Source organism: Salvelinus alpinus, chromosome 17, assembly GCF_045679555.1.
Source record: "Salvelinus alpinus chromosome 17, SLU_Salpinus.1, whole genome shotgun sequence".
In the NCBI taxonomy this organism is placed as follows: Eukaryota; Metazoa; Chordata; class Actinopteri; order Salmoniformes; family Salmonidae; genus Salvelinus; species Salvelinus alpinus.
Window position 1 is genome coordinate 42649728 of NC_092102.1, and position 27356 is coordinate 42677083.

Sequence of the window (27356 nt, forward strand, 5' to 3'; positions counted from 1 at the left end):
TTGCCCAACCTCATTTTATGGACTTTTGATCTGTGCCCTCTTTCACCAAGCAGATGTGAAGTCTTGTGCTTTAACTGACCTTAGACAAAGATGATCTACATCAGTATCTGGAATGTATCTCTGACTCAACTACACTATAGTATGGGGCAATTTAACCTTTACCCCCGTCTCATGATGAGATGAGCTGGCACCGGAAGTAGGAAGTAACTAGCTGGGAAGTCTTCAAGAATGCATTTTGCTAATTAGCGCTCAAGCGAACTACGCGTCGTTTCTGTTTTGATATACCTCAGCGGTCGAGATCCCTATAGGAAGACCAGTCTCCGTGCATCCAATAATTGAGGTGTTGTAGGTGAGTACTGCTAACCGTTGCATAAAGTGAGTTTTATTAGGCCTGTGCTGAACATTAGCAGTTAACTTTGTCACAACAATTGCGCGAAATCCAGCTAGCATGCTACTTAACTAGCATATTTAGCTATCTACGTCATTTCGTGTTTGCAATGTCTGGTCTTTGTCCAAACTTCCAGCTAGCCATCCAGCTACTAGTAATTTATACGTAATGTCCAGCCAGATATTATAAACAGTTGGCTTGTTACGCGACCTTTTTTGCAAGAAGCACGTGTGCGTCACATTTAGAAGCACAATGAGGTTTGAGGTAATAAAGCCTATGCGCGCTGGAGCTCCTAAATAAAAAATTCCAGGTCGCACATAAATATTTAGGCCCATATCTGAGTAAAATGGTTGCACTGTAGAGCCCTGTAGCTACCTTGTTAGTTAGCAGCTATTACCAATTTGTATAATTAGCTAGCCATCATTGATGAAAGGGGGGTAACTAGTCAATTGTACAACTCAATGCCTTCAACTGAAATGTGTCTTCCCCATTTAACCAAACCCATCCTGAATTAGAGAGGTGTGGGGGCTGCCTTAATCGACACCCACGTCTTCGGCGCCCTGGGAACAGTGGGTTAACTGCCTTGCTCAGGGGCAGAACGACAGAGAATACGTTTGTAAACCAGCTTGACAGGTTTCTTAAAGTTACAATATTTAACTTTCTGTGCGACGATTCTCTACACGGTTGCTTGTTTTGTCACAAACTGAAATTAGGCGAACGTCAAATTTTAGCAACCAGGAAATAGCGCCGCGATTTCTGCATATTGCAAGTATTACTAGTGTAGTCAACGATGTTTATAACTAACCGAAGATAGACCACAGCCTATCGTATCCAATGGGAACAAATTAGTCAGTGGGAACAGGCAAAGAAGGGGCAGAGCTAGCGAGATCATATTTGCGCGTTCTCGCATGTATTTGCATATTTCCGTTAGGGAATGTCTACTCTGAAGTGCGCGTGTGCATTAACTAAATTCTCCCTAACACTCCATAAACGCATATTTTTTTTTAAAACTTTGACGAAGAGTAAAGTCAACAAAAACTTAGTCCATTTTGTTCATAACATATTCTAGTTTTGAAAGCACAAAGTCATTGATCCAGTTCCTTAGTCTCATTATGTTTAGGACTCCAGAGTGGCCAAGCGGTCTAAGGCACTGCATCGCAGTGCTAGCAGTGCTACGGACACTGGTTCGATTCCAGGCTGTATCACAATCGGCTGTGATTGGGAGTCCCATAGGGCGGCGCATTATTGGCCCAGCGTTGTCCGGGTTAGGGTTTGGCCGGGGTAGGCCGTCATTGTAAATAAGAATGTGTTCTTAACTGATTAATTAAATAAAGTTAAATAAACATTAAGTAGCCCATGGCCAGCAAGACAGCCTCTTTTTTGAATCTGAGAGTGGAAGACTTACTATCTCCTCTCTGACATGTAGACTCAGCATTCCCGAACAGCCCTATTACATGTCAGAATGTTGAAATAAACTTCATTTTAACTTACTTTACCTGTTGTCCGCTGATTTTGTCCTTGTGTCGGAGGTAATCGGAGACAAAATATCCACAGGGAACTGTTATTAACCCGACTTTCAGTACGCTGGTCTGTATATCGGTTTGTATTTACAATACTGATGCAATTCGCACGTGACGAACACCTTGCACAATATGTAAACCATGGCTGGCCTAGCTTAACCAAACCACAGATCGAAAGTTGTCCCACGCGATCAGCTGGCAAATTTCACAATCGCTTCCAGCTGATTTGCGTGGGAATGTGCTTCGGTTGACGAAGTTTAGTTACATTTTGTTGTTTACATATTGTGCATCACGTGCAGAGTATCAGGATATTAAATATACAAGCGACAGTATCTACCCTCGGGTGTACAAAAAATTTCCACAGAAAAGTAATCTCCACTTCCTACTGCCAAAAGGACCAACAGCATGTACAACGGGTAAAGTGAAAATATCGTTTTATTCACCATTGTCTTGTTGAGACTCTTGCGTCTTTAGGGCAACTTCTTTGACTGAATATGTCTGTTTTGGCAAGGCATAGGGCAGGGATGGACAGCAGGCCACTCAGCTTTCCTAGCAGTAGGCCTATCTCTCTTGCTGTCTCTGTTCCATTCTCCTTGAAATTGTGAAAATTTTGTGCCAGCATTAATTCAAGGATAGAATGACCTGATTTAGACTGTCATGTTCAACTGTCCAAAAGTATGTTTATGGTAATGGAAGATGTTAAAATTGTTTGAAAGTTTTCAGCAAGCACACTAATAACCTTGAATTGTTGGATAACGGTAGTATTGTTGATTTCAACAATGGCGTTACTTTGTTTTATTTGCTTAATAACAAACGCAATTTTTCTCTCACAGAATCTTATCTGATCAACATGAGTCTACAGTGGACTGCCGTGGCCACATTCCTTTATGCGGAGGTCTTCTTTGTGTTGCTTCTGTGTGTGCCCTTCATCTCCCCCAAGAGGTGAGCAACCCAGTTGAACTGCAGTCAACTGGTCAAAACAAACCGTCTCCATGCACACAGTCTAATTACACTAGTGCAGTATCTAATTTGCCATTTAAAAAAAACTTTATGTATTTCCTCGATTGCTTAAAAAGATTTGATCACATAACCACTTAATTAATTGTGATCTTGGCAGTGGGAATTGCAAACACTAAACACATATTACCCAATAGCCTTTAGTCAAAATGTGACTTACCTCCCTTGAGACTTGGTTGGGTTACACAACAATCATTTTGAATGGAGTGATTATTTCTTGTCATTCAATAACCTGTTGAATAATATCTTTAAGATATACGGCGGTTGCCCAGTCTCGGTATACGATGAGTTGTTACCATTTGAAATTGAACACAAGACTTGAAAAGGCCCAATGCTGTCAAAAATGTGACTTGCCTGTGTCTATTTCCACACGGAGGTTGGAATAATACTGTGAAATTGGGATAATTATCTTAATGCCCTTTTAGTGTAAGAGCTGTTTGGGGGAAAATGCCTGAAATTTCAGCCAGTTTTGGTGGGATGGAGTTTCTGCCTGCCTGGTGACACGACCAGCTGGTAAATTTGTTAACGTATTAATAAGAAGTTCCAAACCCCTACCAGTAATGACTAGTTTTATTTTTTCCCCTCCCCATTCAGACCATTCCCAGACACAGTCATGGCAAAATTCTTGCCTGAGAAATTTCTCTTTATTAAGAAGAGATTTTTTTTTTTACCTTTTTAATTTAATACGATCACAGGAAGATACTTAATTGTTACCCACAAATTATTTGATATTATGATATTTTTTTAACTGCTGAATTGGCCCTTTTTTAATGAATGTATCTTTGCAGATGGAGTAAGATCTTCAAATCTCGTCTGGTTCAAACGATCGCATATTATGGAAACACCTCCTTCATTGTAGCCATTGCCATTCTAGTTTTCTTACTAATTGGTAAGTGTGTGTCATCTACGGTCTACACCCAAACATATCACATCAACCTTTGTTCACAGGTTTTGATCATTTATTGTTAATTGTACTCACGATCACAAATTGTGTAGTGGCTGAGAAAAAACCCAAACCACTTTAGTCTTCCATAGTTTCCCCATGCTCTTGTCTCTGTTTCTATGTAGATGCGTTCAGGGAGGTGCGAAAGTACAGTGTGACTGAGAAGGTGGACCTGACCAACAACCCAGTGGCCGTAGATCACATTCACATGAAGCTGTTCAGGGCCCAGAGGAATGAGTACATTGCTGGCTTCGCCCTGCTCCTGTGTGTGTGAGTATCCATGCCTTCCCACTTCCTCCCCCGCCCGGAGCACACCAACTGGCTCCAGTCTGTTCTTGTTCTAGAATGGTTTCTGAGGTAGGGAGGTTGATGTTTAGTTACTCTGATTTTTCACTAGTGCTCCTGGTTTCTTAGTACACAATCACTGTAGGCATCTGTACCTTTCAGGAACCAACCATTTGTCACCATATTTCTGATTGAATTATGAAATAATGACCTTTACAGTTTAAAATAACTGCCATTCATGTTCTTTATAGAATAGCTGGAATCACTTGATAGTAGGACAAAAGACATGAAGATGAAAGCTTACGTTCTGTCATCAGCCCAAACGATATGTTTGTTTGCCCTTATGCTAGTGATGAGTAGGTGGTGTGTATACTTTACTAATCTACTGAGATTTTACAGTAGCTATTGAAGGAATGTCCGGTTGGAGGGGGAGCTAGCTATCTAGCTAGCTAGACATTTTCCATTCACAAGTCTCATCCGAAGTGTAAAGTCTGCTTAACATGATAGGATGAGCATTGTCTGACGTAGTGTATATACAACACTCTTATAATGCCTGGTTGTGTCCAGTCTGCATATCTTCTCCATACAGGGACCCTGTCATATTACTCTGAATGGTATGCTATTAATAGACCTTCGAGTGGCTACTACAGCTATTTGTGCTACTACTTTGCTCTACCACTGCTTCCAGGTTTGGGTGTTTGGACTTGTAATCTTTTGGGCAGCTGCGTCTGAGAAAAGAAATGACATGTGATCAAGCAACTGGTGATGAGATTTAAATTTAGCCTCAATGCCATGCTTGGCTGTAGACCTATAGCGCAGGATTCACATTACTAGCTGCCTAGTGTTACCTCACACACAGGGTCTGGCCACTTAAATGGCATCAAAGTAACTCATTTATGGCGTTACATAACAGTGCATAGGGACATCAAATATACACTTTTTTATTTAAACATGGCTGAAACGTCGTCTACTCCTTTCGTATAGACAACACATGTTAGATTGTTTACAGCATGTTATTTGCATCATGTTAGATTATTTGTAGCATTGTTGGACATAAGAATTAACACTAGGAAATTGACGCCAAGTGATTTTAATTTAGGAAATTTGCTCAAGTATTCCCATGCATAATCCACACTAGACTTGGGCGGTATCCAGATTTTAATACCGTCCTTCTCTCATCCTGGGATTTACTGTATTACCGGCATAGCACACAATGGGGCGCTAAAAATGCAAGAAAGGCCCATTTGGCCTCTTACCAGAATGCTAACAAAATTTGGACAAACTAATAGCAAAATCACATAAACACTGTTAGCTAAATGCGAACGAAAACGAACATGACTATTTGCAAAGATGGGCAAATCCAGCTCATACAGTTTTACAAGTGAAAGTGAACCAGAAATTGTGCAAATTAATGAAGTTGTGAAGCATGCTTTTCTGAAGGAAGAGCAGCATGGGGGGGTAAAAATGGCAACTGTACAGAAAGATCTCTGGATGAGTTAACTTCTGGCCATGGTTTCCTGGCTTCAAGCCGGGGAAAATTGGCACATTATCAGGCATGTTTTACCTTGCTCTAAAGTAGCCTAGCCAAAATCAGACCCTATCTGTAGAGGCAATTATTTTATATCAACTTTCTTTCATTGTCCAGTAGCCAAAGGCACAATCCTAGTCATATTAGGAACCCATGCTAGTTGTTGCATATTTGATCTCCCCTTTTTCTAAATTCCTAATGGATATTTTCTTCTGTCACATGAAACCTCTTGAATGTGCGGTGCGCTTTTGAAAACAGTTTTTCCGCTAATTGCTTTATGGAATGAACGATCACGTGTAGCCTGCTGCGTTGTGCACATTGCTGCGCTTATAATGTGAAGAAACAATAATAGTTGATCAACATTTTGAAGCTAAATGTTCTGATCTGTTGCGTCATACTCATTTTGCTTTTCAACAAAACATTTTTTTATCCTAGTCCTACTGGTTGTATGAATTTGGGATCTATCATCCCACAACTCTCCGTGTCTGTTTGGAGTAGGCTTTTTCTTTCTCAACAAGAGGACCAATAGAATAGGTTAACTTTGCTACTATGGGGTATTGTAGATCGACATAGGCTAGTGATTTTGCTGTTTGTTACTAGTCTTGTTGGCTGAGGAAAAGTAAATGTGGACAGTTATTCTAACGTCTTCAAAGTGCGCATCAGAATTAGGTAAGAAGGACCGCACATTGTTCCGTCCTGTACTTACATGTTCTGTTAATGAGTTACCGTAATATAAATGTGATTTCTGTTATTCTGAGCACGGTGGGTGGATGTTCTAATCAGGTTACGCATCCAATGCATATGGGTCCGTTACATTTTACATGCTGCCAGTCAAAAAAACACCTGGTTCTTTCTGGTAGGAAGCCATCGTAAGAAATCAGATGGCAAACATTTAGTAGTGAATTGCATACAAGTTTAACTACACCTCATGTGTGTTGCACAACAGACTCGCCGATAGATGTAGAACACTATGGACTCACCATCTCCTGCTTTCTCCCGTTGTACTGTTTACAAACACGTGACTGGCTCAACTGTTCTGGGGTACTATGGTAAGCTTCGTAATGTAAAATAATATGACCAGTGAAATTAAGAACACAATCTGCTTTATCTCTAAACGTATTGCACAAGTTGAACACAATCTGCTTTATCTCTAAACGTATTGCACAAGTTGAACACAATCTGCTTTATCTCTTAACGTATTGCACAAGTTGACTGTGGGTATTAACTTAAATAGTAGCTACAAATATTCACATTTAATTTATAAAAAAAACTTGTTTTGCCGGTATTGAAGAACCATCCTGTGGCTTTTTCCAAATACCCCGTTATACCGCCCCAAGCCTGATGGAGATGTGGTTTTATACAAATGTAAGCAAGGTTTATAATGATTATTCAAATATATCGGTTTGGGCTTCTTGCGGTTAATTTACAGTCTACAAATGATTAGTAATTATGTTCCGGCCCCCTGACCATCCGCTCAAGAAATAATATAATCTCGTTGATGATCCCTGATTTACAGCATATTATGTTAGATTATTTGCAGCCATATTTCCTCCATGTGGATGGGTTCACTCCAGCTTTTGTATTAGGCCTGCTGAAGGCAGCAGGGAGGTGTCATTTGTGATATTAGTACCACATCCAACACTTCTGCATATCTAAGGGAATTACAACAATGATATAACTACAAATTACATGACTTTTGTTTACACATATGGTATTGAAATTGACCCTGAATATAGCTTCTTACTTTCTCCTGTTTTTATTTCTTGCTCGTTTTTGTTCCACCTTGTTATTTTTAGTGCTATCATTGATGTTGATTACGGCATTGTTGGATTTAGAGCTTGCAAGAAAGGCATTTCACGACTTGTGCATTTGACATCAAAAACCCTATACTGTTTTCAAGTGCAGTGATACCTATTTTCTAAAGGTCAACAACCATTGCAGTAAACTAACGAGTAGGAATATCAAAGAAATGTCAAACATTTTTGTGAAAGTGTTGTGAAATGTGCTGATTTAAGTTTTAACACAGTAACTGAACATGGACTGAGGTGAGGTCAGTTTGTGTGACATGAGCATGAGCGCAAACTAGGCTAAATGCATTCATCTGCCCCCTGTGTAACTGTTAGAGGAATTTATTTCCTATATGTTCAATTAAAACACGTTTCTAAGAATTTGTAAGATACTTATTTGCATAAAATGGACAGAGTCCAGTCTCATAAATAATCAGTAGCGTTTATTTTCGGAGAGCTCTCCACAAAATATCATGTACATTAGTTTATACCTCATATTTCGTCATAAATGTCTGTCCTCCTCTCAGATACAATGGCAGTATAGTTCACAAGCATTCCCTCATTGTCTGCCACCTGTTAAACAATCTACTACAAGCCCAAGGTCTCTCCCCTCCCTGGGTAGAGACAGAATGTCTTGTAAGGAACACAGCATTCCAGCCGGTCTGACGATAGCTCCATTCGTTTCTAACAAGGAACAGAAAGTCCTTGTTCTAATTAATGACTAAAACTACACACATTATATTCAGTATTATGATTATAATACGATTCATACATCCATACAGTAACATAGTAGTATTCTGTTTAGTTATAGTTCTATGTTAAATGTATACATCATTTAGTCATTATTCATAAAAATCCCATACCAGTAACTCTCTACAATGCTGACGCTTATCTTGTGCATGTGCCCCTTGCCGAATACAGTGACCTCAACTTAAGTATGCCAGATATTGCATATACTATTTGAATGTAAGGAGAATCCACCACCACAGTTGGTATAAATGCTGCTATAGTTGATTGTTATGGCAGGATTTACATAAGTATCCATGCAGTTCCTTAGCATACAAGTAATCACTTAAATCTCCATTAAATTTTGAAGAAGCATATAAACTCAGCAAAAAAAATAAGTCCCCTTTTCAGGACCCTGTCTCTCAAAGATAATTCATAAACATCCAAATAACTTCACAGATCTTCATTGTAAAGGGTTTAAACAATTATTGAACATGCACCTGTGGAACGGTCGTTAAGACACTAACAGCTTACAGACGGTAGGCAATTAAGGTCACAGTTATGAAAACTTAGGACACTAAAGAGGCCTTTCTACTGACTCTGGAAAAACAAAGAGATGACCAGGGTCCCTGTTCATCTGTGTGAATGTGCCTTAGGCATGCTGCAAGGAGGCATGAAGACTGCACATGTGGTCAGGACAATAAATTGCAATGTCTATACTGAGATGCCTAAGACAGGGAGACAGGACGGACAGCTGATCGTCCTCGCAGTGGCAGACCACGTGTAACAACATCTGCACAGGATCGTTACATCTGAACATCACACCTGCGGGACAGGTAAAAGATGGCAACAACTGCCCGATTTACACCATGAATGCACTATCCCTCCATCAGTGCTCAGGCTGTCTGCAGTAGGCTGAGGCTGGACTGAGGGCTTGTAGGCCTGTTGTAAGGCAGGTCTTCACCAGCAACAACTTCGCCTATGGCACAAACCCACCGTCGCTGGACAAGACAGGACTGGCAAAAAGTGCTCTTCACTGACGAGTCGTGTTTTTTTCTCACCAGGGGTGATGGTCGGATTTGCATTTATCGTCGAAGGAATGAGCATTACACCGAGGCCTGTAGTCTGGAGTGGGATCGATTTGGAGGTGAATGGTCCGTCATGGTCTGGGGCGGTGTGTCACAGCACCATCGGACTAAGCTTGTTGTCATTGCAGGCAATCTCAATGCTGTGTGTTACAGGGAAGACATCCTCCTCCCTCACGTGGTACCCTTCCTGCAGGCTCATCCTGACATGACCCTCCAGCATGACAATGCCACCAGCCATACTGCTCGTTCTGTGTGTGATTTCCTGCAAGACAGGAATGTCAGTGTTCTGCCATGGCCAGCGAAGAGTCTGGGCACGTCAATCCCATTGAGCACGTCTGGGACCTGTTGGATCGGAGGGTGAGGGCTAGGGCCATTCCCCCCCAGAAATGTCCGGGAACTTGCAGGTGCCTTGGTGGAAGAGTGGGGAAACATCTCACAGCAAGACCTGGCAAATCTGGTGCAGTCTATGAGGAGGAGATGCACTGCAGTACTTAATGCAGCTGGTGGCCACACCAGATACTGACTTTTGATTTGACCCCCCCCCCCTTTTGTTCAGATAACAATTGGAATAATATGTCTGTGGATCTTGTTCAGTTTGTCTGTTGAATCTTATGTTCATACAAATATTTGCACGTTAAGTTTGCTGAAAATCAACGCAGTTGAGTGAGAGGACGTTTCTTTTGCTGAGTTTACATCATGCTGATGAGTTTGATCAGGCTGGCTAACGGTGGGTGGCCGGCTGGCTAACGGTGGGTGGCCGGCCGGCTGGCTGGCTGTTAGGGTTAAGTTGAAGAGTTAGGTCTAAGGGTTAAAGAAATGGGCTAAGTAGTTGCAAAGTAGGTAAAAAGTGATAAGTAGTTAGTTGTCCGTGATGAGATTCAAATTCGCCACCTTTGCTCGTTACACGAACAACCATCCACCCTGACCAACCACCCTACTTTTGCCTTAAGTAACCATCTGTCTTATGTAACCATACCAAATGTAACATATCATACTTATTTGAGTGTCCAGGATTAACGTTTACTATGTTACCTCTGGTCGTTGAGATCAGGCTGTTTATAGGAATAACATGATATGCACAATGATGTCGTATTACGTAACATCTTAAATATGTCACAATTTGATTTATTTGGAATTCATGACAAGTTCAGATTGACAGGGTTTATATTTCGGATTTGTTTCAAGTATGAAATTGAGGTAAATATGTTTACCACATTGCCCTTGGTTAATTGACGCGACAGACATTTTTCTGGTCAACTGTTCCTAGAAGTGTGATGCACTTTCACAAAGTAATGTGCTGTAATTTTATCTTGGTTCCAGTTTGACCTTTTCAATAAGACTGGGGCCTGTCACTCACATAAATGTCTTATCATCTGATACCCTTAAATGCTGCCATTTACCTCATCATGATTCCTTGGATACTGCTGAAACTACAGGAAATGTGCAAATCTTGGGCCTAAGCCATGGTTGTGTCTTGTAAAGGTGATTGCCATTTCTAATGCATTTTTGAATATGCTAACATTTTAAACGTGACTTGTTTTCTAACTCCCCAGATTTCCGTACTGCATGTAATATGTTGCGTATTTGTATGCTGATGTCAATCTATTTCCATGTAAATGGACTAAGTATACTGTATCGTAAATCTTAACTGTTTTGAAACACTCTTAAAAGTTGGAAATTAGTCAGTGACCCTTTAAAACCCCTTCCCATGTCCAGGTTGCTGAGGCGACTGGCAACCCTGCTCTCTCAGCAGGCCACTTTGATGGCTTCCAACGAGGCCTTCAAGAAGCAAGCCGAGGGGGCCAGTGATGCTGCCAAGAAGTACATGCAGGAGAATGAGGAACTGCAGGCGGTGAGCTGGGTTTGGGTGCTATACAGGACACTGTTGTGCTTCTGATGTCAATCGTGACCTTTACAGGAGTTTTGGCTTTCTCCGTGAGGTCAACACATAGGACATCCTTAGATATTAGGTAAATGCTTGCACGTGATTTATGTGGAACAGGATGTCATCCTACGTTTACTAAAGTCTTGTGGCAGTGGTTTACTGTTTGAGTGTCCAACATTCCTCAGAGCTAGGTGTCGCAGGAAGAACAATATGTGCAGAGTTTCATTTAACCAGCGTTCTGCTGCTGTTCCTTTGACAGCCACAGGGGGGCAACACTGTACTTCAAGCAGTTAACGATTTTAACAGCTTCATCGTCACCCGATACAATCGGTGTTTATTTGAATCAGTCATCCAAGAGATTAGGAAAAAAACTAACTGTAGCTTGACAGGTTTATATTTTACGTCATAATTTAGTTTTTTTTTACCAACCATTATCCCAATTGCTATGATGGCTTTAAGTCCCTTGTTATTGCCATATTAAGTGTTTGAGATGAGAAACAGTATGCTAGTGGAATTAGGCTACTTGACGTCACAACATACTCCCTCTGCTGATGTCTTTGTGGTTGGATGTTCTGCTAGATCACAACTGCCACTTTTCTGAGGTTTCTCTTTGCAGCTCACTTTGTTAATATTATATGGTCTGGACCTAATCCCTATAATACTCTGAATAAACTACTAGTGTTTGGAAAAGGCTTAATTTACTCCAATGCATTTATAAACACTTGGAATATTTTCCTACCAAAGAGTATTGAATTAGAGTGAGCAAACATATATTCTCGTCCTTCTATGGGCTGAGTGTTTGAGTTTAGATTTAATCAACAAACTGGTTTCATTTGGTAAATAAGCACTGTGGCTGAAGCTTGTAATGCACCTTAACTACGGAGGTGACAATGTAATCATTCAAAATATGGATCTCTGGTCTGCAGAAGGTCACCATGCATGTGGATGCTCCACAAGCCACGGCCCTGAATATGCCATCATTATTTATGACCAGCAAATGGGTGTAATGCTCTGAAGAGTGGAATCATAAGCCAGATAAAATACAACACTGCAGCAATGTGGGGATGGAAATAATTATGTTTAGATAGATGGAGAGGTTTTATTTACACAAATTTGGCCCGCCAGCAATTCGGCTCCAAGTGATATTAATTTTGGAAATCTCTTCCCAAATATTCCTACGCATTATAGAGAAGTGATTGTATACAAATGTAAGCAAGGTTTGAAATGATTGTTTTAGTCAAATATTATCAATCAACTGTATTTATAAAGCCCTTTTTACATCAGCTGATGTCAAAGTGCTGTACAGAAACCCAGCCTAAAACCGCAAGCAATGCAGATGTAGAAGCACGGTGGCTATGAAAAACTCCCTAGGAAGAAACCTAGAGGAACCAGGCTCTGAGGGGTGGCCAGTCCTCTTCTGGCTGTGCCGGGTGGAGATTATAACAGTACATGGCCAAGATGTTCATAGATAACCAGCAGGGTCAAATAATAATCACAGTGGTTGTAGAGGGTGCAATAGGTCAGCACCGTGGAAGTAAATGTCAGTTGGCTTTTCATAACCGATCATTCAGAGTTAGACAGGTTTCTTGCTGTCTATTTGCAGTCTACAAATTATTAATAATTATGTTCTGTCCCCCTGACCCTCCACTCAATAAATAATTGGCCTGTGGCTGAATGTAGCTGATGATCCCTGGTTTACAGTAAAGAAAACTAAATTGCAGTGCAGCTTACATAAGATAAAGTTGAACATAATATAAGTGATTTATTAATCTATTTTATCCCTCACTGAGGCCAGAGGCTTTAAATGTATTGTGACTAGCTCGTCCTCAGAAGGCCCAGCCATTGCTAACCCTGAAATGCACTGTTAGGCATGTCCTTTAAATCTCTGGGCTCCCTCTACCCAATCACTAATGGCTGTCCATATTGCTATTGATTCCCTGCACTACCTATCTGAGCCAGACTCTTGACTAACCCAACTATTGATCTATTTAAGCAATATGGCCTGAGGGGGTGTGGTATATGGACAATATACCACAGCTAAGGGCTGTTCTTATGCGCAACGCAGAGTGCCTGGATACAGCCCTTAGCCGTGGTATATTGGCGACGTACCAGAAACACCTGAGGTGCCTTGTTGCGTAAATAAACTGGCTACCAATGTAATTAGAACATTATTATTATTATTTTTTTTTTTTTTGGGGGGGTGGCATACCTGTGGTATACGGTCTGATATACCACAGCTTTCAGCCAATCAGCATTCAGGGCTCGTACCACCCAGTTTCTAAACTAGAATGAATATCTTCTGTAGTGGACTGAGCTTACTAAAGTGGACTCCAACTAGGTGATATGGAAATGTTTCTTCTCTTTGATCTAACCAAGCTCGTGTATGAGGTTCCTTGCTATAAATGTACAATCTGAGCTACAACTAGGCTAGCTATGTGTTTTGCGTTTTCACTTGCGTCATCAAACAAATACACTGTAACGGCTTGATTTATTTTACAGCACGCAGCATTTCTTAGCCTAGATTAGAACATTCTGTCTGGTCTTAGAATCTGTCTGTAAGGAACATCACAAATCCTCTGCCCTAGTTACAAGGTCTGTTTGACCTTAGGGAAAATCCTAACCCAGATCTGTATACTATTTTGACATAAAGCTATTCTCCTGTTAGACCTAGTTGGGACACTTCAAATGGCAGTCCTTAATCGGGTCCTAGTGACATCAGTGACGGCTCCTAATGTCCCTCTAGGACATGGATTCTGTGTTCCTGGTGATGTGTGTGTGTTTATTAGTGAGTTTTGGTCTGATGGCCTTGAGAAATATATTTTAAATGATTTGTACCAATGAGTCATGCAAATTACTTTGAAAGTTTTGGTTCGAATGATGTTTTCGCTGGATATTTTTGATACACACTAAACACACAATTTACTTAAATGCAGATGGATCAGAGGAAACTATCGAAGCAATCAAATGTATGTCTTAACAGACTGATACACCTCAAATATGAGTGGTGTGGTGGATGATTCTGTGGAAGGAGGCTTTGAGTCATTGTTGCAATCCAAGAGGATCAGGGCCAAGACCAGCAGCTGGGTGGTGGGCTTGGTATGAACACCTGTTCTGAGGCTATTGGCTGGATGGAACCAGTCACGCTAATGGTAATTAAGGCTGTGACGGTAACAGTATTGCAAAAAATTTTCCCGTGGCAAAAATGAAAACAAAGCATACCAAACACTTTTGTCCTTTAATAACCTGATGTATGTTAAATATTGTGTGCTGTAGCTTGGAAAATAAATCCATCTGACTCTGGATGACAACCATGTTTTTTTTCCAACATTACATCTGTTTTACCTAAAGAAGTAAAGTCCGCTTCGTGTTTCCTTGCCAGGATACTGACTATCGCGATACTGGTATCGTCCGGGCCCCAAGTCATGCAGCTGCAGAATGATTCTGGTGGCCATGGAATGGGGTCATTCTGGTGCAGTCTGACCACACCTCCTACAGTAATATTAAACAGGCAACAATCTTAGTGCAAAACAATGGATGGGTCATCAGTAATGTCCTGTTTTTTTTATGTCACATGACTTGGATTTTAACATTTTATTTAAAGCTATTTCATCAAACTGTCCCCTCAGATGGTCCAGTACCATCCTCAGACAATCGCTTTCATTTTTGGGCTAATTTTAGTTTCTGGATAAGGTTCAAATCCAGGTCATGTGACACGATTAACCCAAACACAGGGCCCTAGTCATACCTGTACGTGCTGGGAAGCATGGGTCTGAGCTAGTAGAGGTTTAGGTAAGGGGCATAGACTATGTAGAATGCTGACTTACCTAAAACCCACAGTGAAAAGCAGATGACGACCTGCTTACAGGAAGACTTAATGAAACCCACAATGTGTCTAAATGTCATACTTTTGTAGGACATTTTTTTTTTTACACTTAACAAAAATATCAACACAACATGTAAAGTGTTGGTTCCATGAGCTGAAATAAAAGATCCCAGAAATGTTCCATATGCACAAAATACTTATTTCTCTCATTCTTTACACATTTGTTTACATCCCTATTCATTAGCATTTCTCCTTTGCCAATATAATCCACCCACCTGACAGGTGTGGCATATTAAAAAGCTGATTAAACAGCATGTTTTGTGCTGGGGGAAATATGACCCATCTAAAATGAAGTTTTGTCACACAACATAATGACACGGATGTTTTGAGGGAGCGTGCAATTGGCATGCTGACTGCATGAATGTCAATCAGAGCTTTTGCCAGAGAATTGAATGTTACTTTCTCTACCATAAGCCACCTCAACGTCGTTTTACAAAATTTGACAGTACATCCAACCGGCCTCACAACCGCAGACCATGTGTATGGCGTTGTGTGGTTGAGCGGTTTGCTGATGTCAACCATTGTGAACAGAGTGCCCCATGGTGGGGTTATGGTATGGACAAGGATAACAATTGCATTTTATCAATGGCAATTTGAATGCACAGAGATACCGTGACGAGATCCTAAGGTCCATTGTCGTGCCTTTCATCTGCCTTCATCACCTCATGTTTCAGCATATGCACGGCCAGCCCCATGTCGCAAGGATCTGTACACAATTCCTGGAAGCTGAAAATGTCCCTGTTCTTTTACGGCCTAATGAATACATTTCAATTCACTAATTTCCTTATGAACTGTAACTCAGCAAAATCTTTTTAAATTGTTGCATGTTGCGTTTTTATATTTTTGTTCAGTATAGTCAGTTGTCCACAACCCTTAATCAGGGGTTAAAGGAAATTCTTCATTTTTCTGGTCAGAAACTAAAGGATGCCGGCGTCGCTGTCCCAGAAGTGGGCAAGAAGCCATCTGGAGTTGGAGTGCAGGAGGAGAACAAGACGTTGAAGGCAGAGGTGCGCTCTCTGAAAGATGAGCTGGAAGCCACAAAGAAAGGTGACTTAAGTTTATTTTATTTTATTAATTGTTTTTTTTAACCTCTAGTAGAGGTTCTCTCTACCAAATGGTGATAGCTGGATGAAAATGGGGTGAGAACCCCAAAATGTAATTTGATCATCAGTGAAGTGTACAGTGGCCTGCCCTCTTGTCCTGACTGTATTGTGTGTGTGCCCTCTTGTCCTGACTGTATTGTGTGTGTGCCCTCTTGTCCTGACTGTATTGTGTGTGTGTGCCCTCTTGTCCTGACTGTATTGTGTGTGTGTGTGCCCTCTTGTCCTGACTGTATTGTGTGTGTGTGTGTGCCCTCTTGTCCTGACTGTATTGTGTGTGTGTGTGTGTGCCCTCTTGTCCTGACTGTATTGTGTGTGTGTGTGTGTGCCCTCTTGTCCTGACTGTATTGTGTGTGTGTGTGTGTGCCCTCTTGTCCTGACTGTATTGTGTGTGTGTGTGTGTGCCCTCTTGTCCTGACTGTATTGTGTGTGTGTGTGTGTGCCCTCTTGTCCTGACTGTATTGTGTGTGTGTGTGTGTGCCCTCTTGTCCTGACTGTATTGTGTGTGTGTGCCCTCTTGTCCTGACTGTATTGTGTGTGTGTGTGTGTGTGCCCTCTTGTCCTGACTGTATTGTGTGTGTGTGTGTGTGTGTGCCCTCTTGTCCTGACTGTATTGTGTGTGTGTGTGTGTGTGTGTGCCCTCTTGTCCTGACTGTATTGTGTGTGTGTGTGTGTGTGTGTGTGCCCTCTTGTCCTGACTGTATTGTGTGTGTGTGTGTGTGTGTGTGTGTGCCCTCTTGTCCTGACTGTATTGTGTGTGTGTGTGTGTGTGTGTGTGCCCTCTTGTCCTGACTGTATTGTGTGTGTGTGTGTGTGTGTGTGTGTGCCCTCTTGTCCTGACTGTATTGTGTGTGTGTGTGTGTGTGTGTGTGTGTGCCCTCTTGTCCTGACTGTATTGTGTGTGCCCTCTTGTCCTGACTGTATTGTGTGTGTGTGCCCTCTTGTCCTGACTGTATTGTGTGTGTGTGCCCTCTTGTCCTGACTGTATTGTGTGTGTGTGCCCTCTTGTCCTGACTGTATTGTGTGTGTGTGCCCTCTTGTCCTGACTGTATTGTGTGTGTGTGCCCTCTTGTCCTGACTGTATTGTGTGTGTGTGCCCTCTTGTCCTGACTGTATTGTGTGTGTGTGCCCTCTTGTCCTGACTGTATTGTGTGTGTGTGCCCTCTTGTCCTGACTGTATTGTGTGTGTGTGCCCTCTTGTCCTGACTGTATTGTGTGTGTGTGCCCTCTTGTCCTGACTGTATTGTGTGTGTGTGCCCTCTTGTCCTGACTGTATTGTGTGTGTGTGCCCTCTTGTCCTGACTGTATTGTGTGTGTGTGCCCTCTTGTCCTGACTGTATTGTGTGTGTGTGCCCTCTTGTCCTGACTGTATTGTGTGTGTGTGCCCTCTTGTCCTGACTGTATTGTGTGTGTGTGCCCTCTTGTCCTGACTGTATTGTGTGTGTGTGCCCTCTTGTCCTGACTGTATTGTGTGTGTGTGTGTGTGTGTGTGTGTGTGCCCTCTTGTCCTGACTGTATTGTGTGTGTGTGTGTGTGTGTGTGTGTGCCCTCTTGTCCTGACTGTATTGTGTGTGTGTGCCCTCTTGTCCTGACTGTATTGTGTGTGTGCCCTCTTGTCCTGACTGTATTGTGTGTGTGTGCCCTCTTGTCCTGACTGTATTGTGTGTGTGTGCCCTCTTGTCCTGACTGTATTGTGTGTGTGTGCCCTCTTGTCCTGACTGTATTGTGTGTGTGTGCCCTCTTGTCCTGACTGTATTGTGTGTGTGTGCCCTCTTGTCCTGACTGTATTGTGTGTGTGTGTGCCCTCTTGTCCTGACTGTATTGTGTGTCCTCTTGTCCTGACTGTATTGTGTGTCCTCTTGTCCTGACTGTATTGTGTGCCCTCTTGTCCTGACTGTATTGTGTGCCCTCTTGTCCTGACTGTATTGTGTGCCCTCTTGTCCTGACTGTATTGTGTGCCCTCTTGTCCTGACTGTATTGTGTGCCCTCTTGTCCTGACTGTATTGTGTGCCCTCTTGTCCTGACTGTATTGTGTGCCCTCTTGTCCTGACTGTATTGTGTGCCCTCTTGTCCTGACTGTATTGTGTGCCCTCTTGTCCTGACTGTATTGTGTGCCCTCTTGTCCTGACTGTATTGTGTGCCCTCTTGTCCTGACTGTATTGTGTGCCCTCTTGTCCTGACTGTATTGTGTGCCCTCTTGTCCTGACTGTATTGTGTGCCCTCTTGTCCTGACTGTATTGTGTGCCCTCTTGTCCTGACTGTATTGTGTGCCCTCTTGTCCTGACTGTATTGTGTGCCCTCTTGTCCTGACTGTATTGTGTGCCCTCTTGTCCTGACTGTATTGTGTGCCCTCTTGTCCTGACTGTATTGTGTGCCCTCTTGTCCTGACTGTATTGTGTGCCCTCTTGTCCTGACTGTATTGTGTGTGTGCCCCCAGTCCTCCTGAAGTCTGACGGTGATGTGAAGGCGATGAAGAAGCAGGCTGAGAACCTGACTGTGGAGTATGACCGCCTGCTCAATGAACATTCCAAGCTGCAGGTCCGTACTGAGAACGTGTGTGTGTGCAGACACACACACACTCACACACACTCCCACAGATGCACAAACAACCACACCAGGGTTTCCGTTAGCCGGTAATAGCCAGCTTTTACTCAATTGTCCGGGAGAGGAAAAAATCTATGCTTTTTACCCTATTTATTGATGAAATACATTGACTGGTCATGCTTATCGGTCTATAGGTCAATTTGCTAAATTTAGTGGAATTAAATTGCTGCGTTTGTACAGGTGTATTCGTTATGTGTCTTTATCACACGATTTAAGATACAGAGCCTTTGAGTGGATAATCTGTCAGGCAGCACGGGAGCTGCTGCAGCCTTTTGTGGTGCCTTCAAGACTGGCCCAGAGTCTGTTTGGAGTATTATTTACTATTTCTTTCTCCAATAGAATAGGTTAACTTTGCTACTATGGGGTATTGTAGGTCGACATAGGCTAGTGATTTTGCTGTTTGTTACTAGTCTTGTTGGCTGAGGAAAAGTATATGTGGACAGTTATTCTAACGTCTTCGAAGTGCGCATCAGAATTAGGTAAGAAGGATCGCACATTGTTCCGTCCTGTACTTACATGTTCTGTTAATGAGTTACCATAATATAAATGTGATTTCTGTTATTCTGAGCACGGTGGGTGGATGTTCTAATCAGGTTACGCATCCAATGCATATGGGTCCGTTACATTTTTAAAACGTCTGGAAAATGTAAAATGTTTCCGGTTAAATGTCCAGCGCCACATTTTCTTAATGGAAACCCTGACAGAGACACTGATCTGAGCAAAACTACTACAATCAGGTAACGATCTCATTGAGTAACAATGGATGTCATCATGTATACGTGCTGGGAAGCATGGATCTGAGCTAGTTTAGGACACACCCTATCACAGTATCGGTCATTGTACATGTTGTAATGATTAATTGTGTCTCTTTTAGTGCACTCTGTAATACGAGCTGCTGATTAGAGGAGTAATGATATCACAACCGTACAGGAAGGTAATCCATGACAACTAAAGACCTGTCAATGGTCACGGAGGCAGATGGTTGCGTTGTGAACTCTTCAACCTAGAGTGCTGCACCAAGACACTGCACTAACCCTACATCATGTTGTGGCCATTCAAGTCCCACGGGTATATTGACCTGAGCTGTGACTAATTACTTAGTAATGCTGAACACATCCCAGTCCCATCTCTAAACTGTGTGGGGCTTTCTCATGGCTGATGCTTGAGCAATAGTCTTATGATAAAATTAACACTTCCCACTTTTACTGGCAAGGGAGTCAGCCGGATGTCTTGCAAAAAAAATTAAAAGGAAGACGCGTACTCTTCTGCAACGAACATGTCTCATGAATAAGTTTGACAAGTTGAAGAAGCCTACATTTCTACCAGGCGTTTATGACTTAAGACATGTTACATTTCTACCACTCAGACATATGTCACAGCTTCTTGAATGACCTCCCACATGCGCTGTGTTGTCGTGTCTCTTGTTTTAGTTTTTTTTTGCTGTCACTTGAGGCTCCAGACATGTCAGCAGGCAGGTGGTCTGGTACACGTGTAGCGTACATGGCTACTTAATGTTTGGATCTGTGGGTTTTGGAACCCCTCTGAGCTCGTTGCACCTGATCACATGGGGCTACTCTGGTATCAGGGACTTTATTTCCCTGGCACAAGGCTCCTGGCACAAGTCCTTTACCCTGCTGCTTTAGCCTGCCCACTTCATTCAAATGTAAACAGGAGAAAACCCGGTTATGTTTAGACCGTTTTCAATCGCATTCACTGGCCAGTGGCCCGATGTTCGTGTAACCTATACACAAAGGCTAAATCGTGTTACTTATTTAGACCAGAGGTCACGTCGGCTATCAGCTCTCAGGGTAAGCAGTGCGGAGAGACGTGCTGTAATTCGAGATTGGCCTTTCAGTAATACAAGGAACTTAAGGTTAACCTACCTAAACTTGAGACTTTACTGCCTTATCTGTAACATTGTAAATCTTTGTGTGGACGTTTTTAGGTAGAAAGGCCATTTGATTATCAGAAAATGCCTATTTTCAATTATATAATAAACTGTGCCAATGCAGTGGTTGTTACTTTGTTGACTTGTTTAAATTACAAAATGGACTGTACTAGGGTTGCTCATTTTGGGGAATATTTAGAGGTCGAAACTTTCCGTGGGAATTAACGAGAATATATTGGAATTAACGGAAATATATGAAAATTAATATTAATACCATTTAAATGTAGATGTTTATTGCATTGGATATATTTACCATATCATATGGAAACATAAACCTTTTTACCGTATCATAAGTAGACAATTGCAAATGATCAAATCCTTCCAATAGAAATAAAAAATAAATAAACATTTGGTTACAAATTCAACTTTTTTAGTTGACTCTTCACATGGGATGATTTCACTGAACAACAAAAGGGAATATTGAATGAACAAGGTTTTCAACATACATCTGTAAAATGATAGAAACTAAAGCTTTGGTTGTCTTCCTCAGGCTTCCATGTCTTCTCCCTGGACCTCCTCAATGTCCACCTCTTGAACATCAGACTCTGAGGCCTCCTCTTCACTGTCACTTTCCAACCTTGTTGAGGATGGCTCGTTGTCAGGCTCAAAATGACTTACATTTTCCCGGATCGCCACCAATATTTCAACCCTTATATTGGTCAGCCTGTTGCGTACTTTGGTGTGTGTTCCCAGACAAGGACCAGTTGCGCTCTGAAGTGGCTGATATTGGTGGGATTTGGAGGATAATGGAGGCAACAGGGGAAAGAGCCTCAGATCCACAAAGTCCCTTCCACCAGGTGGCTGATGAGATATGTTGGCACGACTGCCATATTGCATCTCCATCCTAAAGCCCTTGCTTGGAAGTGTACTCCGCCAGACTGCCAAGAACCATGCCCTCATCCAGGCCACGGTGGCAAGACACAGTAGTGATGACACCATAGGCCTTGTTGATCTCTGCACCAGACAAGATGCTCTTGCCAGCATACTTGGGGTCCAACGTACGCTGCGGCGTGTATGAGCTTCAGGCAGAAGACTTTGCTCTTTTTTTATGCGTTTCAGAACTGCTGTTTCCTCTGCTTGGAGCAACAGTGAAGTGGGCAGGGCCGTATGGATTTCTTCTCTTACAAGCAGAGTCTGAACATCAGGCAGGATGGCATTGTCATCCCTCAATCCGTGCAATGGCTACTGCTACAGATTTCAGGAGTTTCAGGCTGCTTACCACTCTCTCCCAAAATACATCATCCAGGAGGATCCTCTTGATGGGGCTGTCCATATTGGCAGACTGTGATATGGCCTTTTCTTGGAGAGACTCCTTCCATTCCAGGAGACTGTCAAACATGACACCACCACCCCAACGGGTGTTGCTGGGCAGCTTCAATGTGGTGCTCTTATTCTTCTCACTTTGCTTGGTGAGGTAGATTGCTGCTATAACTTGATGACCCTTCACATACCTAACTATTTCCTTGTCTCTCTTGTAGAGTGTATCCATGGTTTTCAGTGCCATGATGTCATTGATGAGCAGATTCAATGCATTCACCTCGAATAGAAGTAGAGGGACTTTTGTCAGAGGTTGCTTGATGTGAGCGCTGAAGGAACTTTATGCACTTGGCCAGATTATGCATCTTTGTTGCATTCTTCACATATGTAGTGTAGTCTGTAGCTCAGACCGTGTAGTAGTTTGGCCTCAATAGCATCTCATTAGTGTGCAAGATCTTGAGAATCAGCTGCAAGTGATGGAAGAGTGCAGTGCACACCTAGAATTGCCTTAAGTGTATCCCACAAAAAAGGTTCACTGTTATAAACTTACTTTATTTTAATGATTTTAAGCTAAATTCCCAGGCTAAACTTCCCATGGAAAATTTACCGGGAAAATTCCGGGAAAGTTTCCGACCCTTTGCAACCCTAGACTGTACTATGTTTTGACCTTCTATTTAATGCTTTCAGTTTAACTATAGCTGTTCATTTATACATAGTCATTGTGTTTTTATACTGAACACAAATATAAACCCAACATGTAAAGTGTTGGTACCAGAAATGTTTAATACGCACAAAAGCTTCTTTCTCTCAATTCTGTGCACAAATTTGTTTACTTGTTAGTCATAATTTCTCATTTGCCAAGATAATCGATCCACTGCAGGAATGTCCACCACAGCTGTTGCCAGAGAATTTAATGTTAATTTCTCGACCATAAGCCACCTCTAGTACGTGCAACCGGCCTCACAACTGCATACCACGTGTAACCCCGTCAACCCAGGACCTTCTTCTTCACCTGCGGGATCGTCTAAGGCACCTGGACAGCTGATGCACAGCCCAAGAATTTCTGCACAAACTGGCTGAAACTGTCTCAGGGAAGCTCATCTGCATGCATGTCGTCCTCACCAGGGTCTTGACCTGACTGCAGTTCGGCGTCGTAACCGACTTCAGTGTGCAAATGTTCTCCTTTCTTGGCCACTGGCACGCTGGAGGAGTGTGCTCTTCACTAATAAATCCCGGTTTCAACTGTACCGGTCAGATGGCAGACAGTGTGTATGGTGTTGGGTGGGCGGGCGGTTTGCTGATGTCAACGTTGTGAACAGAGTGCCCCATGGTGGCGGTGGGGTTATGGTATGGGCAGGCATAAGCTATGGACAATGCACACAACTGCATTTATCGGTGGCAATTTCAATGCACAGCAATACCGTGACGAGATCCTGAGGCCCGTTGTCTTGCCCTTCATCCACTGCCATCGCCTCATGTTTCACCATAATGCATGGCTGTTCCCATGTCGCAAGGATCTGTACACAATTTCTGGAAGCTGAATGTAATTTCTTATATGGCCTGCATACTCCCCAGACATGTCACCCATTGAGCATGTTTGGGATGCTCTGGATCGACGTGTACGACAGTGTTCCAATTCCTGCAACTTCGCACAGCCATTGAAGAGGAGTGGGGCAGCATTCCACATGCCACAATCAACAGCCTGATAAACTCTATGTTAAGAGTTGTCACGCTGCATGGGGCAAATGGTCACACCAGATACTTACTGGTTTCTGATCACGTCCATACCTTTTTTATTTTTAAGGCATCTGTGACCAACAAATGCATATCTGTGTTCCCAGTTGTGAAATCCATAGATTAGGGCCTAATTTATTTCCTTATGAACTGTAACTCAGTGAAGTCTTTGAAATTGTTGTTTTTATAGTTCAGTTTATGAATCATTTTTCTGAATCCCTTTTCTACAGGCAAGCAGTGATGCTCAATCGCAGGGCAAAAAGTCCAACTGATCGGGAGAGGAGTGTTGACGTGCTCGTACCATCCGCCGTCAATAACAGCCACCCACCACCCCCACTGCTTTACACAGGAAGTCACTAGGTGCTGAATGTGAGACCTGCTGGAGGAGGATCTGGTTTATCTGCCTTTAAAGCCTCGCTACTCTGTTGTGACGCACAATGGATAGCAATGTTTTTTTGTATGGTTTGCCTCCATTTGTGAAACCACCATGTACTTTATATCTGTACTTAGCCATTTTCATTCCATTTGAAATTAAATGAACAAATTGCACATCTGAACAGATGATCCTCTGCCTCTTTGTATTTGAGACGGCTATGTCCCCTGTTGGAAGTCTGATTTTACTACTTTAGTTGTTCAACCAATGCATCTATTCTGAGGGGACCAGGTAAGTGGTCCATGTCACAAATATTCAGATATCTGAAAGAAAATGTAGTTGCGAGTCACCTTTTGGACTTACTGTAAGGTGTGGTTTAACATCTTATTCCATGAATGTCACTATTCCTATTTGTCAGTTCTTTGTTCTTGTTTCAAATATAATCTGTGTGTTGCCTGTTACTCAGTAGGCCTATGAGGCAGACCCTACTGTCATTTAGGGCATCATATTGTATGGGTGGGAATCTGCATATGCTCCTTTGATGGAAAGCAGTTCATTTTCACTCCAGTAATTAGGCCCATTTCATACTTTTGGCTGAACAAATCTGTGATTTTGCATATCTTGTGTTCTCTGAAGCCCTTATCCGCTTGCTTTGTTTGAAAATTAATAAGTTCCTTTTACCTCGTCTGACTGCACACTTCTGTATCGGAGAAGTGCCTCAGGCACATGGTGTGACGAACTTGTCTCAGGCACATGGTGATTTGAACACTCAAATCACTAAGCCTGCATAACCTGATATGAGACGAGCTGTATTGGAATGTAGGGCTTCATGGCGTCCTTCCATTTGAAGTCAGTTTGCTTCTAATCTCATTGGTTGAGAGAGCATTTAAAAACACGGTTGTCTTTCAAATGTTATTAGACACGATGTAGTCTTTAAATTCTGATATTTGAAAGCATGTTGGAAATGTGTTTATTAAACTTCTTTGCGATCTCACACCCTGTCTGTTCTTTCCTGTTTTCCCACTTGCTGATCATAGAATGGTCTATTTGGAGTGCTTCACCTACTGAGAAATGGCCATTTTGAATTTAATTGGAGGGAAATGTTATAAACTGCATAAGCTTTCCCTGCCTGTAGATCCAATTTGAGCAGTGAGGGCTGTAACTAAATCTCCCATTAAGCAGCAACCTAAAGAATTGTGGAACTTGTCAGTTATTAAATAGTCAACTGGCCTTTCACCAGGTGACAGTGGAATATATATATAGCCTGGTAACTTGCTGAAATTAGTGCTTTGGGTCATCTGAGGAATTACATCATGAATTGTTGCACCAGGTAAAAATAGGGACTTGTAGAAAGTCACTGTCATGGCAACTCTGACCTTTAGGGCAGATGGTAACCTGTCGGGGTCCGTCTAGTCTTGTATGAGAAATTCTTAGTTTGTGGTGATATTAACATGCTTAAGAACAGGCATAAGTACACTATTCCTCCATGTTTATATGTAATATCAGTGTTTAGTTACCTTCACTTATAATGCGTCATTTACAAGGTTGCTGAGCAGGCCTAGTACTCGAGGTAAAGGTTCTATGTATTTGACGATTCTTTTGCTTACATGTATTTTCTTGTGGGCGAGGGGTTTGTGTTGATCAACTATTTACAGTAGGTGGTAGATGTCTGTAAGCCGTCTGATTTTACACGCCACTTGTGTTTTTCTCATTACTTTGTCAGTTTTTTCCGTTTTGTCAGACACGGGTGATATTCATTCCTTAGTCCAAGGGCTAATGAAATTAATTCTCAACAGAAAAGATGAGTCTCACAGGTTTTGCAGATATTGTCCTTGCTGTATAGTCATTGACTCTTGACGTTATTAATTCTATAATCTCATTTGGTGGCCTTAAACGTGATGTCATTTAACTGACCTATTTTTGCATGCTGACTTTCTCACAAGAAAACTGCATTTATACACATCGTATGATCTTCTACTGTCCTTTCAAGAAATGTTAGCTAATTATGTCACATCAATGTTTTTCCGCTTATCGTGGAGGGAAGGGTTTTGCTGTTTCATTATAACTAAATGTAGTTTCTTGGATTACAGCATCTATGTTTGCAGTCAACTACATGTATGAGCATGGTCAATGCTGTTGGTGTGTAATGCAAAATAAATGTATTTCTCAACAATGTCTGGCAAGAACTAGGTTTGGTCATTCACAGTATGTTTGTCCACAATGTGCCCCACATACTGTATACAAATCATTGAGTTGTTCCTCTATTCATCTTTTACTAAGTTATAAATTGCTAAATATGGATTCACAAATGGTTAGGCTTTTGCAAATCAGGTTTCTTCATGACATCGATTTTTGTTCTAAAACAGCCTCACAGAGACAAATGTTTGTTCTAGAACAGCTGCTCACAGAGATGTTTGTTCTAAATCAGCCTCACAGAGACATATTTTTGTTCTAGAACATCCTCTCACAGAGACATAGATGTTTGTTCTGGAACAGCCTCTCACAGACATAGATGTATGTTCTAGAACAGCCTCTCAGAGACATAGATGTTTGTTCTAGTACAGCCTCTCACAGGGACATAGATGATGATCCAACCATGATTTGATAAAACTGCTTTCTGAATAATTCCCTTCATGAGTGTGATTGAAGACCAGGCACCCTGTCTTTCCAGTCGTATGACACTAAGCACGTGTCATTGGTTTTTTAAATGTTTTTTTTACGAGTAATAAGTAGTCTTTTAGCCACTATCAATGGTTGTGCTCATGCAGTAGGGTTTCCTTCCCTTTCAAACACTATAGACGGGTTGGCTGACAACATCACAAATGATGCACGGCGCATTGACGAGGCCGAAAGGTGTGCGTTTATGATTCTGAACTGAACGGTCAGATAGCTAGCGACAAGAACCTGCCTTTTGAGGAATCATAGGTGGCTAGTTTCAGCTCATCTTGTTATTGATACCATGTTTTGTTTTGACTGATGTCATGTCTATGCTAATATGGCAAAAACTCGCTTGCTAACCAGCAACTGTAACAATGTATTTGTTTTCAATAAACATAGAGACTAAATATAGTTGACATGTTGTCAACAGTCTAAGCCAACCATGTCTGTTTTGCCCCATTGTTGTGCACGTGTCGGTTTTGTTAATAAACAACCAACCTGTCTATGTCCATCAAGAATGTGTTCTGGCTGGGATGGGTATGTCCATGTGACAAGTGCGCCCCAATGAGCGATGAATATAGACGCTCAATGACTTGTGTTGCTGATGCAGATGTTTGATTCTATAAATGATA

The 27356-nt window shown here is 42.0% G+C and overlaps 1 protein-coding gene across 1 annotated transcript; it reads left to right on the forward strand.

Annotated features, from left to right (window-relative positions):
* Nucleotides 1–24: 24 nt before the first annotated feature.
* Nucleotides 25–26241, forward strand: bcap31 (B cell receptor associated protein 31). Its single transcript, XM_071349031.1, has 8 exons — nucleotides 25–349; nucleotides 2742–2850; nucleotides 3714–3814; nucleotides 3994–4138; nucleotides 10999–11134; nucleotides 15965–16097; nucleotides 18588–18688; nucleotides 23924–26241. The coding sequence occupies exons 2-8, from the start codon at nucleotides 2759–2761 to the stop codon at nucleotides 23963–23965; spliced, it is 750 nt and encodes a 249-aa protein (XP_071205132.1). The 5' UTR covers nucleotides 25–349; nucleotides 2742–2758; the 3' UTR covers nucleotides 23966–26241.
* Nucleotides 26242–27356: the final 1115 nt, after the last annotated feature.